This window comes from Pelodiscus sinensis, chromosome 8 (genome assembly GCF_049634645.1).
Source record: "Pelodiscus sinensis isolate JC-2024 chromosome 8, ASM4963464v1, whole genome shotgun sequence".
NCBI classification, from domain to species: domain Eukaryota; kingdom Metazoa; phylum Chordata; order Testudines; family Trionychidae; genus Pelodiscus; species Pelodiscus sinensis.
Window position 1 is genome coordinate 64,043,056 of NC_134718.1, and position 12,997 is coordinate 64,056,052.

At 46.7% G+C, this 12,997-nt stretch overlaps 1 protein-coding gene across 12 annotated transcripts in view; it reads right to left on the reverse strand.

Annotated features, from left to right (window-relative positions):
- TDRD1 (tudor domain containing 1) overlaps positions 1 to 12,997 on the reverse strand; it is an 82,745-nt gene that overhangs the window by 25,792 nt on the left and 43,956 nt on the right. For all 12 annotated transcript variants that reach the window (XM_075935440.1, XM_075935431.1, XM_075935432.1 and 9 more), the window contains one exon: positions 3,618 to 3,725. In XM_075935440.1, the coding sequence (XP_075791555.1) occupies positions 3,618 to 3,725 (108 nt within the window). The remainder of the gene's footprint in view (positions 1 to 3,617; positions 3,726 to 12,997) is intronic.

Sequence of the window (12,997 nt, forward strand, 5' to 3'; positions counted from 1 at the left end):
TCCTGTCTAAGTAAAAAGCTAAAGCTCTCCTAACATCTAGAGTGTGTAAAGCCTGTTCTTTGCCAGAAACATGAGACTTGGGGTAAAAAACTGGGAGAAAAATATGCTGAGAGACATGGAACTGAGACACCACCTTCAGCAGGAAGGTGGGGTGGGGACGTAACCTAACCTTATCCTTGAAGAAGGATAAGGCCTGAGGTAACGGCCTTTCATTCAGACACGGCTGGACGATGTGATAGCTATGAGGAATGACACCTTCCAGGATAGGCGTGGCAGTGAACATGATGCCAGAGGCTCAAAGGGAGTCCTATGAACCTGATTAGGACCAGGTTAAAGACCTACTGAGAGACAGGTTGATGGACATGCTGGTAAAAAGCCTGTCCAATCCCTTCAAAAACTGATGGATTATGGGGTCCACAAAGAGAGTCCCAACCTGGGACCCCACGTGAAAAAATGAAATAGCCACTAAGTGGACCCTAATTGATGAGAAGGAAAGTCCCTGAACCCTAAGACCCAGGAGATAAGACCTTTGGGACCTGAGTATCCATAGGGGAGAACCCCTTCTGAGTAGCCCAGATGGAAAAGCACTTCCATTCAGCTAGGTAAATGACCCTAGTGGAAGGTTTCCTACACCCCAGCAGGACCTCCTGCACTTGCTCTGAGCACTGCAGCTCCGCCCCGACAGCCATGGAGCTTCCAGGCCATTAGGTGCAGGGACTGCAAGTTTGGGTGGTGAAGTCTGTCAAAGTCCTGTGTTATCACATCTGGCTCCAGAGGAAGGGCAATCGGCCTCTCTATTAAGAGGTTCAGGAGAGATGTGAACCAGTGCTGCCTTGGCCATGCCAGCGCTATGAGGATGAGGGAAGCCCTGAACTCTCAAGCCCTCAGGAGTATCTCGCGTACCAGTGGGAACAGGAGAAACACGTACAGCAGACCCTTGGGCCAGAGGGTGAGGAGGGCATCTCCCAGCAACCCGCGTCAGGGTCCCATGAAGGAGCAGAACCTGGGACACTTCCCATTCTGGCAGGTTGCAAACAGGGAAAACCCCCACCTGCGGAAGATTTGGAGGGCTACATCCACCCTGAGACCCCACTCGTGGCTGGTAAAGGATCTGCTGAGCCAGTCTACCAGAGTATTCCAAGCCCCTGGGAGGTAGGAAGCAATTGGGTGAATACTCCACCCGATGCACAGATTCCAGACCTAGAGAGCTTCCAGACACAGGGGGAATATGCACCACCCTGCCTTTTTATAAGAGACCGCCATCATATTGTCGGACAGGATAAGGACCACCTTGCCCGAGATGACACAAGAATGCCTGGCGAATTGCCTGCAGCTCCCTAACATTGATATGTAGGGAGAATTCCTCCTGAGACAACATACCCTGAGTCCTCATGTCAGTGAAATGGGCTCCCCAACAGGTGTCAGACACGTCCGCACCAACCAAAGGGTAAAAAGAGGCCTGGAGAATGGAACCCTGGCACAGACCATGTCCTCCTGGATCCACCAGATCAAGTGCGCTTCCTGACTATCAGGAACACAATCCTGGCCCTGCAGACGTCTCCCATGACCATGGCCAGAAACCGCATACATCTCCTGGGGCTCACGGACGCCTGTACCTATGTAGTGCAACATGCCAGGCTTTGCCTACAGCCCCTGCACTTGTGGTTGACCTGGGTCCACAAGCTGTCCTTTCACCCCAGGACAGGGTGCTGATGCTCCCTCCCGACATCCTTTACTCCCTGGACTGGTGGCTGGGACTGCTTCGCTGACTGGACAGACTGGGGCTGCCAAGACTGCTGCTGAGGCTGCGCGGAAGGGCTCCGGTGACAGGATTACGACTGGTGCAGAGACCTAGACCTGGAAGCCTGCAACAAGACAACAGACTTGGCCTCTGAATCAGTACAGTACTCCGATGAGAGCAGTGCCGTGGCAGTGGCACTCAGCACCTGCGACTAGGAGCATGCCTAGCCATGGACTCGTGCATACCGCAGTGCTCAGGAGGAGAAGGCAGCATAGCAAGGTCCAGAGGCTGGCCTGATGATAGAAGCCACGTGGCATGCCTGGCCTGAGCTGACACTGGTTCTGTAGCAGAGAAATTGGTGCTGGTGCTAGGGCAGCCATTGGTGCCAGAGCCACCGAAAAAGGCAGTGCTAGTGTCAAGGTTACTGGCATTGGGGCAGACCTGTGGTGCCCATTCAGGGATGGTGCTGAGGCACTTGGTGCCATAGCATTGGCACGGTGCCACTGAGTCATGCTCCCTCTTTGGGGCTGATGCTGAGACAGGGGACAAAGAGCTTGATAAGGTCCCTTGCGGCCTCAAAGATGTCCAGAATCAACAGCTCCAGGAGATGTTCCGCCAGGCTGGGGTCCTGGTGCAGGCTGGAATGAAGCCAACCTGACCTCCAAGGTCTGGGTACCAAGCCTGTTGGTGCCCCATGGCCCTCCTGAGAGCAAACTGTCGGCATGTGCCACAACGAAGACCTGCTTCTACTCAGTTTCCATTTCTTCTGTGGTACTGGAGATTGAGATTGGTGTCACCACTTTCTTGGCACTGGAGAGGCCTGCAAATGGCCAGGTGCCTCGTACACTGAAGCTGGTGTGCTCTGGGTAGCCAGTGTTGGGTCCAACACCGGTGCTGGATGGAGAGCTGCCTCTATCAGGAGAATCTTCAGATGAGACTCACGCTACTGCTTGGTATGCAGCTTGAACCCTCTGCAAATCTTGCAGAATTTGGAAAGGTGAGCCTCCCCAAGGCACTTTAAAGCAGGCTTCATGGGGATCCCCACAGGGCATAGGCCTCAAACTTCTGACTCAGGGCCTGAAGACTTGGGGCCTAGTTATGCCCCGCAGCAGGAGCTGGGATACAAAGCGAGTCCCTGTGCCAAAGTAAACTACTTACACTAAGAACTATTTACAGAAAATAACAAAACAATTAATAGGAACACTAACTAATCTACAAAAATCCAAGTAGGTGAGAACTGCTAGGAGGTGCTTGCAGAGCAAGAGCAGAGCACGTTCCAAGGACCGCTATGAGCAGTAAGAAGTGAGTGAAGGGGTGGTGGGCCAGCAGGGGTATATATTAGCCAATATAGTGGTGCCACTCCAGGGGCTCCCCTCCAGTTCAACGGATAATGTGCTAAAGGAAAAACCACCTACGTAGAATGGACACGAGAAATCAAAGAGGAAAAACTGTTTATTTAAGCACACCAGTACTGCTCTCTTCCTCCAGCCATAAAGATTTTTTCCTTAAGGTCAGCTAGTAATCTCTTCAGGGTTTCCCTTCAAGCATTTCTTCCCAGTAATTTGTCCAATGTTCGTTTCCTCAGTTTAACTATGCTTTCCAGGATCTTTATCACATCTTGTGTCGGGTCACGTCATTGATTAGCACAGACTTGGCTAAAAATTCTGTATTTACAGATAAACCAGGTCCAAGTAAAATAGCCCAGTCTACAGAAATAGTTTTTAATATAAGTATATTTCTAAAAAAAAAAGTTTAGCCAATGGGTGCAACTCTTCAATACAGACACTCAAATCTATTTAAAAGTGCTTTATAGCGATTTAGCTTAATTTGGTAACAGTTGTGCGCCATTTACAGCCATCCTTTTCCTCTCCTTTACCTGTGAACTGGGCACAACAGACATCTCCCACAGCTGGACAGAAATCTGGGATAATAGGGATTGTGTTACAGTATTCACCCATGGATACTTGAAGCTCAGCAAGCTGTCCTGTTGACAAATGTTTTTTGTAAGATACTTATTAACAAGACTTAAAGTAAGCATTACATGAAACCCTTTAACTCAATGGGTTAAATTAAGATTTATCTACTATATATATATAAAAAAAATCAGTGCTAAGTTTCTTTGCATGTCAAGAGAAGGATTTTCCAAAAGCTTGAAATAAGAGCAGTTTTCTATAATCAATAGTATTTCTCTAAAAGCGACGAGGAGTCCTGTGGAACCTTATGGATTAACAGATTTATTGGAGCATAAGCTTTCATGGGCAAAGACCCACTTTGTCAGATGAATGTAGTGGAAATTCCAGATGCAGGTATAAATATACGGGCATAAGAAAAGAGTACCAATCAAGAGTAAGGGTAGAGATAACAAGGTCATTTCAGTCAGGGAGGATGAGGCCCACTTCTAGCAGTATTTCTCTAGTGACCAAAATCAACTTTTTCTCTGTGTAATAGGATGAGACAAGTCTCACTGCTGGAAGAGACTTGTCAAAACTTGTGATAGCAGAGGCACATCAGCTCTGTAAAAATCTAATTCAATGACAGGCTTCATCAATGTACAGTTAGTGGCTGGTTTGTAATGATGCCTTTTCAAGACATTCCAGGAGTTCATAAAATTCAAACCTCTGAAAACCAAGGAATAAGGAGTCACAACTCTAACTGACCCCTTGAGGGGCAATGGTCACAGGGAATTATCAACATGCATGTCTGCTGCATTCACTGTGCCAGGGACAGCATGATCAAAGGAAAGAGGTGCATATGGACCTGGAGTGTTCCGGTATGCCACATTTCAGAATGAGTTCTATAGGGGTGTTAGTAGCAGTACAAAGGTCTCTTACTGCTTCCAATCCTGGTGCAAGAAGATAGAGTACAAGTAGCCTGTGGGTTTAATGATGACTAAGTGTTATATGCAGTCCTATGACTAATGATGAAGGGATTGTAAAATTTAGGAGGTGCGTGCTGTTTCTGTGGAGTTAACTATGTTGAGTGAAGGTCAGATGCAAGTAGATTCTGTTGCATACAGCTCACCTCACCATATGTTTTGTCTAAAGAGGCAGTGTTAGACTGTCCAACAGTGATCACCTATCCTATTCTCTAAATTCATCTCTATCTGCAGTAGCGAAGTGAGAAGGAAGTTACTCACCCTGTGCAGTAATGACTGTATCCCCATGGGTCATTGTTGGTGACGGTCATTCACAGAACTGCAGTTTGGAGCTTTTTCTTAGCAGTTGTCAGTCAGGCCGTGAATGCGCAGAAGGCGCCTCACATCTAGGTGCTTTGATGCCTTGCACACCTGGAGCTCGCCCCTCCCCCAGTTCCTTGTCTACACTTGAGTAACTAAGACTTCAAATAGAGGGGAAGGAGAGAGGGTCGTGGAGCGCACACAGGGAGACACACCTCAAAGAATAGTCATTACAGAACAGGGTGAATAACTTTTTTTTCTTCTTTGGGATATGTCCACGAGGGTGCTCCAGTGTTGGTGACTACAAAACAGTACTTGATGTGAATGGTGGAACTTTGAGTTACTGCTTAGTGACAGAGGATAGTACCGCTGAAGTCCACTGCAATATCAGTTGCTAGCTGAAGCATGATAGCATAATGTCTGGAGAAGGTATGGTCGGATGACCAAATGAGTGCTTTAAGGAGCACACTGTTTAGGAAAGCCATAGATCCTGCTGTGGCACAAGTGGAGTGTGCTCTTGGTGGAGCAGTCAATAGCTTATTGCGATGAAAGCAGCATTGCAGTATACTTGATATCAGTCTGGAAATACGCTGTGTTGCAATTGGTGTGCCGTTGGAGTGGTTTGCAATGGACACAAAGAGGCATAGGGACTTGTGGAATACGTGTGTCTTGTCTATATAAAATATCAGAGCCCATCGAATGTCCAAGCGCAAAGCATGGCATTTCTGGGGGATTCATGGAGCTTTGGTAAAAATGTAGGTAGGACTATGGGATCATTGATATGAAAGCAGGTACTGTCTTTGGGTAGAAATGATGAAAGCGATTTTAAAGTCACTTTGTCCTTGGCAAATACGGTGTAAGGCAAGCCTGCCATCAAGGCCCCTATCTCTCTAACCCTCCTTGCCGCGATTGACAACCACTAAAAATAGCACCTTCATTGTAAAGAGTGGGAGCAGTAGGCAGCCATGGCTTCAAGGGGAGGGGCACCTCATAAGGCAATCTAAAGCTAGGTTTAGGTCCAATGAGGGCACTGGGGCCCTGTGAGAATGGAGGTTCTGGAGACCTTTGAGTGATAGGATGTGCAAAAACAGTGATCCATTGATCTATTCATGGAAGGCCATAATTGCTGCCAGGTGCACCTTAATGGAGAAGATGGATAGGCCCTCACTCTTCAAGTGATATATGTAGTCAAGGACAGAATGAAATGGAGCCTTATGGGGATCAACGTGCATTTGCTAGCACCAGGATGCAAATCGTTTCCATTTCTGAAGGTAAGTGGTTCTGGTGGATAGTCTCCTACTATGAAGGAGGACGGCTCTTTTTGATCAGAATAGGATTCAGCACCATGGAACCTGACAGAAACCATGCATGGAGGTGGAGAGTATGAGGTTAAGGGTGAAGTAATTTGACCCTGTTCTGGGAGATGAGATTGTGTCGACATGGAAGTTGGTAAGGTGGTTCGACAGACATGTGTTGAAGATATGGGAACCAGGCCTGTCTAGACCAAAATGGAACTGTTAAGATAACTCGAGCCCTGTCCAATTAGATTTTATGCAGGATCCTGGGGACGGGGAGAAAAGCGTATTGCAGGTTTGTTCCAGGGATTAGGAATGCATCACCCATGGATCCCTCACCCAATCTCACTAGACAGCAAAAGCAAAGACACTTGGTATTATTCATTGTTGCGAAGAGATCTATAAATGGGTAGCCCCACCTGTGGAAGATGGATTGTGTCACCATTGGATGCTGCTCCCACTCGTGGCCTGTGGAAAAGTTGCAGCTCAGAGTATCTAACATGACGCTGTTGACTCCAGTAGATATGATGCTTTTAAGGTGATGCCATAATTGATGCACCAATTCCAGAGACAGATGGCACCTGCAAAAAGGTTCTTTATCCCTTTTTGCGGGACACTACTGGCAGGACCTTCGAGAAGACATGAGGGGCAGAGAATAGGTTAAAGGGGAGGACTCTGTATTGAAAACGATCCTCCCCTATGGTGAAGCAGAGGTAATGTCTGTGGAATGGATGTATCACAATGTGGAAGAAAGTATCTTGTAGGTCGAAGGCTGAAAACCAGTCCCCGCGGACCAGTGCAAGAATAACTGAAACCAATGTAATCATTATGAAGCATTGCTTCCATAGGAACTTGTTTAGTTTGCAGAGATCTAAAATTGGTCTCTAGCTCCCTGTGCGCTTTTGGGTCAGGAAGCAAGTTGAATAAAACTCTCTTCCCTGGAACAATTTGGGGATCCTCTCTATTGCTCCTAGCTGGAGGAGCCAATCCATTTCCTTCCTGAGAGGGATCTCTTGAGGGGGTCCCTGAGACGGAAAGGGGGAAAGGTAGGAGGCAGAAAGGTAAAGGGGATCGTGTACCTTGTATGGATGATTTCTAGCATCCACAGATCCAATGTTGTGGAGTTCCAATAGTAGAAGAAGGGATGTAGCCTGTGCGTGAACAGGTGTTTCTGGCTTGTCAGCACTGGATGGTAGGGGAAGTCAGGCAGCCCCTCGACCAAAACTTCAAATTTGCTGTTTGGAAGCCTGGCTCTGGAGGACCATGATTGAGGTAGATGCTTCTTCTGAGGCCACTGTCTGGATTGATTGTAATCATAAGGTTTGTGTTGAGGACAGTTGTAATAGCAGCCCTTATTTCTGTTGTATGGGGTGTAGCAATTTTGCCAGTATGGTAGCGTGTACATGCCTAGCGTGTGGAGAGTTGTTCAAGAGTCTGCAGCTCTGGGGATGATCTGTCACCAAAAGTGGCGCACACACAGGGACATCAGCCAAAGAAGAATGAATTATATGGATCTTATTGAGACATTTCTCAAAGTGATCCAAGTTAAGGTTGTGTATCTTAGTTCTATTTCCTGGTTTTCGGAGGCCTGAGTTCTGCTTGAAATCCAGGCCAAGCCTTCCCCTTCCCTGCCAGCCTTCTACCCTACACGAGAGTAATAGGTACATAAGGTTTGTATTTCCTACTTTTTAGAAATGTAAATATAAATTACTTTCAGCCCTCCCCCTCACTCCTGCAGCTCACATGGGAAAATCTTAAGATTCAAACTTACTGTGTCTTGGCATAGCTCAGGTTTGGACAGCCACAGCATGTCCTCCTTGATCTACCATGGTTTGTGTGAATCTTGGTTGTGTAGAAACAGTTTTCCATAATCTTTCTGAATATGCACATTGTAATGTGATGTGTGAGTGGTTAGCATGTATCATTCTAGAGAACAACATATATCCTTTAATAAAGTTTTCAATACTGCTTCCTCAAAGGAGCTAGGGTTGCCCCACACAAGCTGTGCTAAAATGTCAAGCAACAGATTAGGAGGTGGATGATCCTGGTCTCAGATGTGTGCGTAAAAATTTGATAGTCTGTGGACTACACAAAGTGATGGAGAAAGAGGTCATCTCAGTAACCATTTGCTCACATGACCCAAATTTAGTCACTAACCCTACTTCAAACTACTATGAAGCACAACATACTTCAAGACAGTCTAAGTACACAGAATTTTGGAGGGCTACAATTCAACCTTAACTAAAGCAGATCTTGTGCTCCATTACAATAATACATTGCAGATTTGTTCTACAAAATCTTTTACCTAGACTCTAGATGAGAAAATGGAAGACTCTACATTCTGCAGATACCTTTAAAGAGATTCAAGGACTCCTTATGACTTTCTTATGGTTTGCCATATCTGAAACAAAAGGCAAGCACATTTTCCCTCCATCAAGGTAACCACTGGTCTCAAAAAAACAAAAAAATCCCACACAACCAGATGACTTTCTTTTGCTATGGTAGATCACAGGATAGAGCTCTTTATTCTTAGGGTTCAACAACTGGGCTATCAGAAATCTTCACCATAGGCAGAAACCAGGAGGACTGAACTTCTTATGGAATACAGTTTAGGAAAGCTCCATCACGAGGATCTCCATCAACTCTTCTGGACAATGAGATCACTATCCAGACAACTCCTGCAGAGAGGATAAAGAGTTGGCTGCCAATGGCTCAAAGGGTGGGATGGAGATACAAGTAAGCAAAGTATCCTGGACAACTCAAAGAGAGACTTGTTAATGGGCATTGCTATTTTGTTCAATATTGTTGGTGGTGAACACCCAGTCAGATCACCAATACTATGGACTTTAAGATCTCCATTTGGACTCTCTCCCTTCTAATGGGCTTGTTTAGGTATTTAATCCAACAATGTTCTGTCGTCCCTGAAATTCTTGAGTACAAAACCAAGACTGAGCAGTGGTGAGCGAACATCTCCATCTCATTATCATATTTTGTCTTGTCTGTGGATTTAAATATACTGGAGAATGGAGAAAATGATGATTTGGACTCTTTGAAAATACTATGACATTCCCACATCAAAACACATCCAGGACCCATCAGTTGATACGGAGAAAAGTCACTGGTCCTTACATTTTAATTATCTCTCCCTAGTTGTCACCTGTTGGAATTCTTCAGAGTTAACCAGACAGTGATTTTAAGTGCTGGAATTTTCATTGCAGGAATACTGATATCTACCCTTTCCAGACTTACATTTGCTGTAATCTCGCCTTCCATTCTTTCAGCCGCTAAGAAAATGAGATGTATACCCTGTAATAAGGTCAGCTATACCTATTCCCACATTTGGAGTACAGATGGTTCTGTAATATCTTTTAGGATTTGTCTAAGGATTCTGGCATCACTGACTCCAACAGCTCTCCAAATAAGCCACCTCCGGAATATGTGGAAGACAGTAACATGATCCTGGCTTGTATATGGCCTTTTCAGGCTCATAACCAGGGATGTCATAGAATACTAGAACTGGAAGGGACTTTAAGAGGCCATCAAGTCCGCTCCCCTACATTCATGGCAGGATCAAGCACTATCCACATCATCCAAGACAAATGTTTGTGTAACCAGCTCTTTACATCTTCAGTGATGTAGATTCCATAATCTCTCTAGGCAATTTATTCCAGTGCTTAATCACCATGACAGTTAGGAAGTTTTTCCTGATGTCCAACCTAAACCTCCCATGCTGCAGTTAAAGCCCATCACTTCTTGTCCAATCATCAGAGGTTAAAGAAAATAATGTCTCCGTCCCTCCTTGTAACAGCTTTTAGATACTTGAAAGCTGTTATATTCCCTCAGTCCTCTCTTTCCCAAACAAAAACTTAATTTTTTTCAGGCTTCCCTCATAGGGCACATTTTCTAGACCTTTAATCCTTCTCGTTGCTTTTCTCTGGAACTTCTGCAATTTCTCCACGTCTTTCCTGAAATGTGGTTCCCAGAATTGGACACAATACTCCATTTGAGTCTAATCAGTGCAGAATAGAGCAGAAGAATTATGTCTCATGTCTTGCTTACAGAATTCCTATTAATGCATTCCAGAATGATGTTTGCTTTTTTCGCACCAGTATTACACTGTTGATTCACATTTAGTTTGTGGTCCATGACGACCCTGGATCCCTTTCTGCAGTACTTCTTCCTTGACAGTCACTCCCTATTTTGTATGTGTGAAAGAGGAGGTTACTCACCTGTGCAGATGAGTATCCTGTGGGTGCTCCATTCAGGACAAGGTGCGTCCCTGTGCCATTGATTGATTTTCTCAGCAGTACCCCTTCCCAGACTGTGCACACACAGTGCCTGTTTCCCAAGCTGTCAGTGTATAAATACCATGCAAAAGGTCTGGGCTCCTCAGTTCCTTCTCTACAATGGACTAATGTCAGATCCGAAGTAGAGGAGAGGAGGGCAGGTAGAGGAGCACCCAGATGGACACTAAAGAACATCATTACTGCACAAGTGAGTAGCCTCCTCTTCTCCTTCAAGAGATGTTACTGTGGGTACTCCTCAGTGACTGTAAGCAGTGCCCCTTAGGATGGTAGGGGCTTTGGATCAGGCCATATGGCTGCAGCCAAAATAGCTCTGCCCAGTCTAGTGTCAGCTGCAATGTTCTGTAGAAGGTGGTAGGGTTGGACGTGCATGAGATCGTGTAGCCATGGAGACAAAGAGCTTCAGCATCTTTCGGAATTGTTTAGTTCAATTTAGACAGAATGATAATGCCCTACATATGTCTAGTGTATGCATAGCGGACTCAAAATAATTGGCATGTGGTTTCAGGAAGAATGTTGGTAAGTGAATGGGTTCGTTTAGATGGAAGGAGGAATGTACTTAGAGTAGAAATTTAGGGTGCATGCAAAACATGGCTTAATCTCAAAAGAAGGTGGTACAGTAAAACTCCATTGGTCCGGCATCTGATGGTCCGGCACTCCTGATGGTCCAGCACCATCAGGAACCCAGAAGTGCTCCAGGCAGCCGGACCATTGGAGCTGCTCTGTCCCTGGCTTCCCCGATTCAGCCGCTACTGAAACTGATCAGTGGCTGAATCGGGGAAGCTGGGGGCAGAGCAGCTGGATTTCTGCCAGTAGGTCCCGTAGCGCTGCCCCTCAGCACTGCGGGACCAACCCAGCAGCACCCCAGCTGTCCCCGATTCAGCCGCTGCTGAAACTGACCAGCGGCTGACTCCGGGAAGCCTGAGGCAGAGCTGCTCTGCCCCGGGCTTCCCGGAGTCAGCCGCTGGTCAGTTTCAGCAGCGGCTGACTTGGGGACACCTGGGGAAGAACAGCTGGGGTGCTGCCGGGTTGGTCCAGTAGTGCCGAGGAGCAGCGCTGCAGGACCAACCCGGCAGCACCCCAGCTGCTCTGCCCCAGGCGTCCCCAAGAGCAACTGGGGTACTGCCGGGTTGATCTCGCAGTGCCAAGGTGCAGTGCTACCGGACCAACCCGGCAGCACCCCAGCTGCTCTGCCGCAGGCGTCCCAATTCAGCCACTGGTCAGTTTCAGTAGCGGCTGAATTGGGGAAGCCGGGGGCAGAGCAACTCCAATGGTCCGGCTGCCTGGAGCACTTCCGGGTTCCTGATGGTGCTGGACCATCAGGAGTGCCGGACCATCAGATGCCCCAAATCAGGGACACCTGGGGCAGAGCCAGACTATCGGAAGGGGGGGCTGTGAGGGGTCTGGGGGTGGCATCCCCCCCACACCACCCTAGACCACTCATAGCCCCCCCTTCCGATAGTCCAGCATATCTGATAATCCGGCACCCCCTGGGTCCTAAAAGTGCCGGATTATTGGAAGTTTACTGTATATGGAGGATCTTCCGTGAGAGCTCTGAGTTCCCCCACCCTTCTGGCAGAGGTGATTGCAACCAGGAAGGCTGTTTTCATGGAAGGGTGCTGCTGGTGCGGTTCTACCTAGCTCTGGCCACGAGGTTTGAGCAGTGCGAACACTTTTGTGCCATATGTGCCTTGCCCAGGCAATTAAGAAGAGTGGGGACCCAAGCACATTGTAACGAAGACCAATGAAAGAACAGAGGTGGGGTTTTGTTTTGTTTGAGGAATTTTTTTTTCCTGATGAACTGGAAGGATAGGAGTCAAAAACTTTGCGTATGAGAGAAAAACAGAGGGAATTTTACAATTTTCTGCTATTTCAGGTAAAAAAAAAAAAGGGGACTGAAGGGAGCTCCGTCTGCTGCCGAAGATGGCAGAGAAGCAACTGAGGTGCTGTGCATGCACCTAATGATCACTTACGGCAGGAGGAGACGCTACAGTGCATGCATGATGCAGCATAGCACTGCTAGAAAAATCTCTGGTCACCAGTGCACCCAGAGTGAAGCACCCATGGGAACATCACTCGAAGTAGTGGGGGCTAGTCTCGTCTGCCATCCAATCAGCTTTGATTCTGTAGCAGTAAGGGGCAGATGGGCAGTGACCCATACTGACAATCTGGACTTAGGACAGAGAGAATAGGGGCATTAAGCTCTCAATTAGCAACTGCTATAAAAAATATCATACTACAAGTAATAATTTAGAATCTGTTCATATTAAGCAATGTATATTGGGTCAATTCAACTAATTTAAATAATATTTTTGATCCAGGGATATGAACAGGCAGGGTAGAAAAAATAATTCTGTCAAGTGATGAAATAAGAAAGCTAAATTCTATGCCATAGAATCCTGTTGCTGTTTTTAGCCTCTCTAAGGCTATAAAAGCCACTGAGTCCTCACCAGCTTTCTAGGCTTTTTTAAGTTGCATGCAT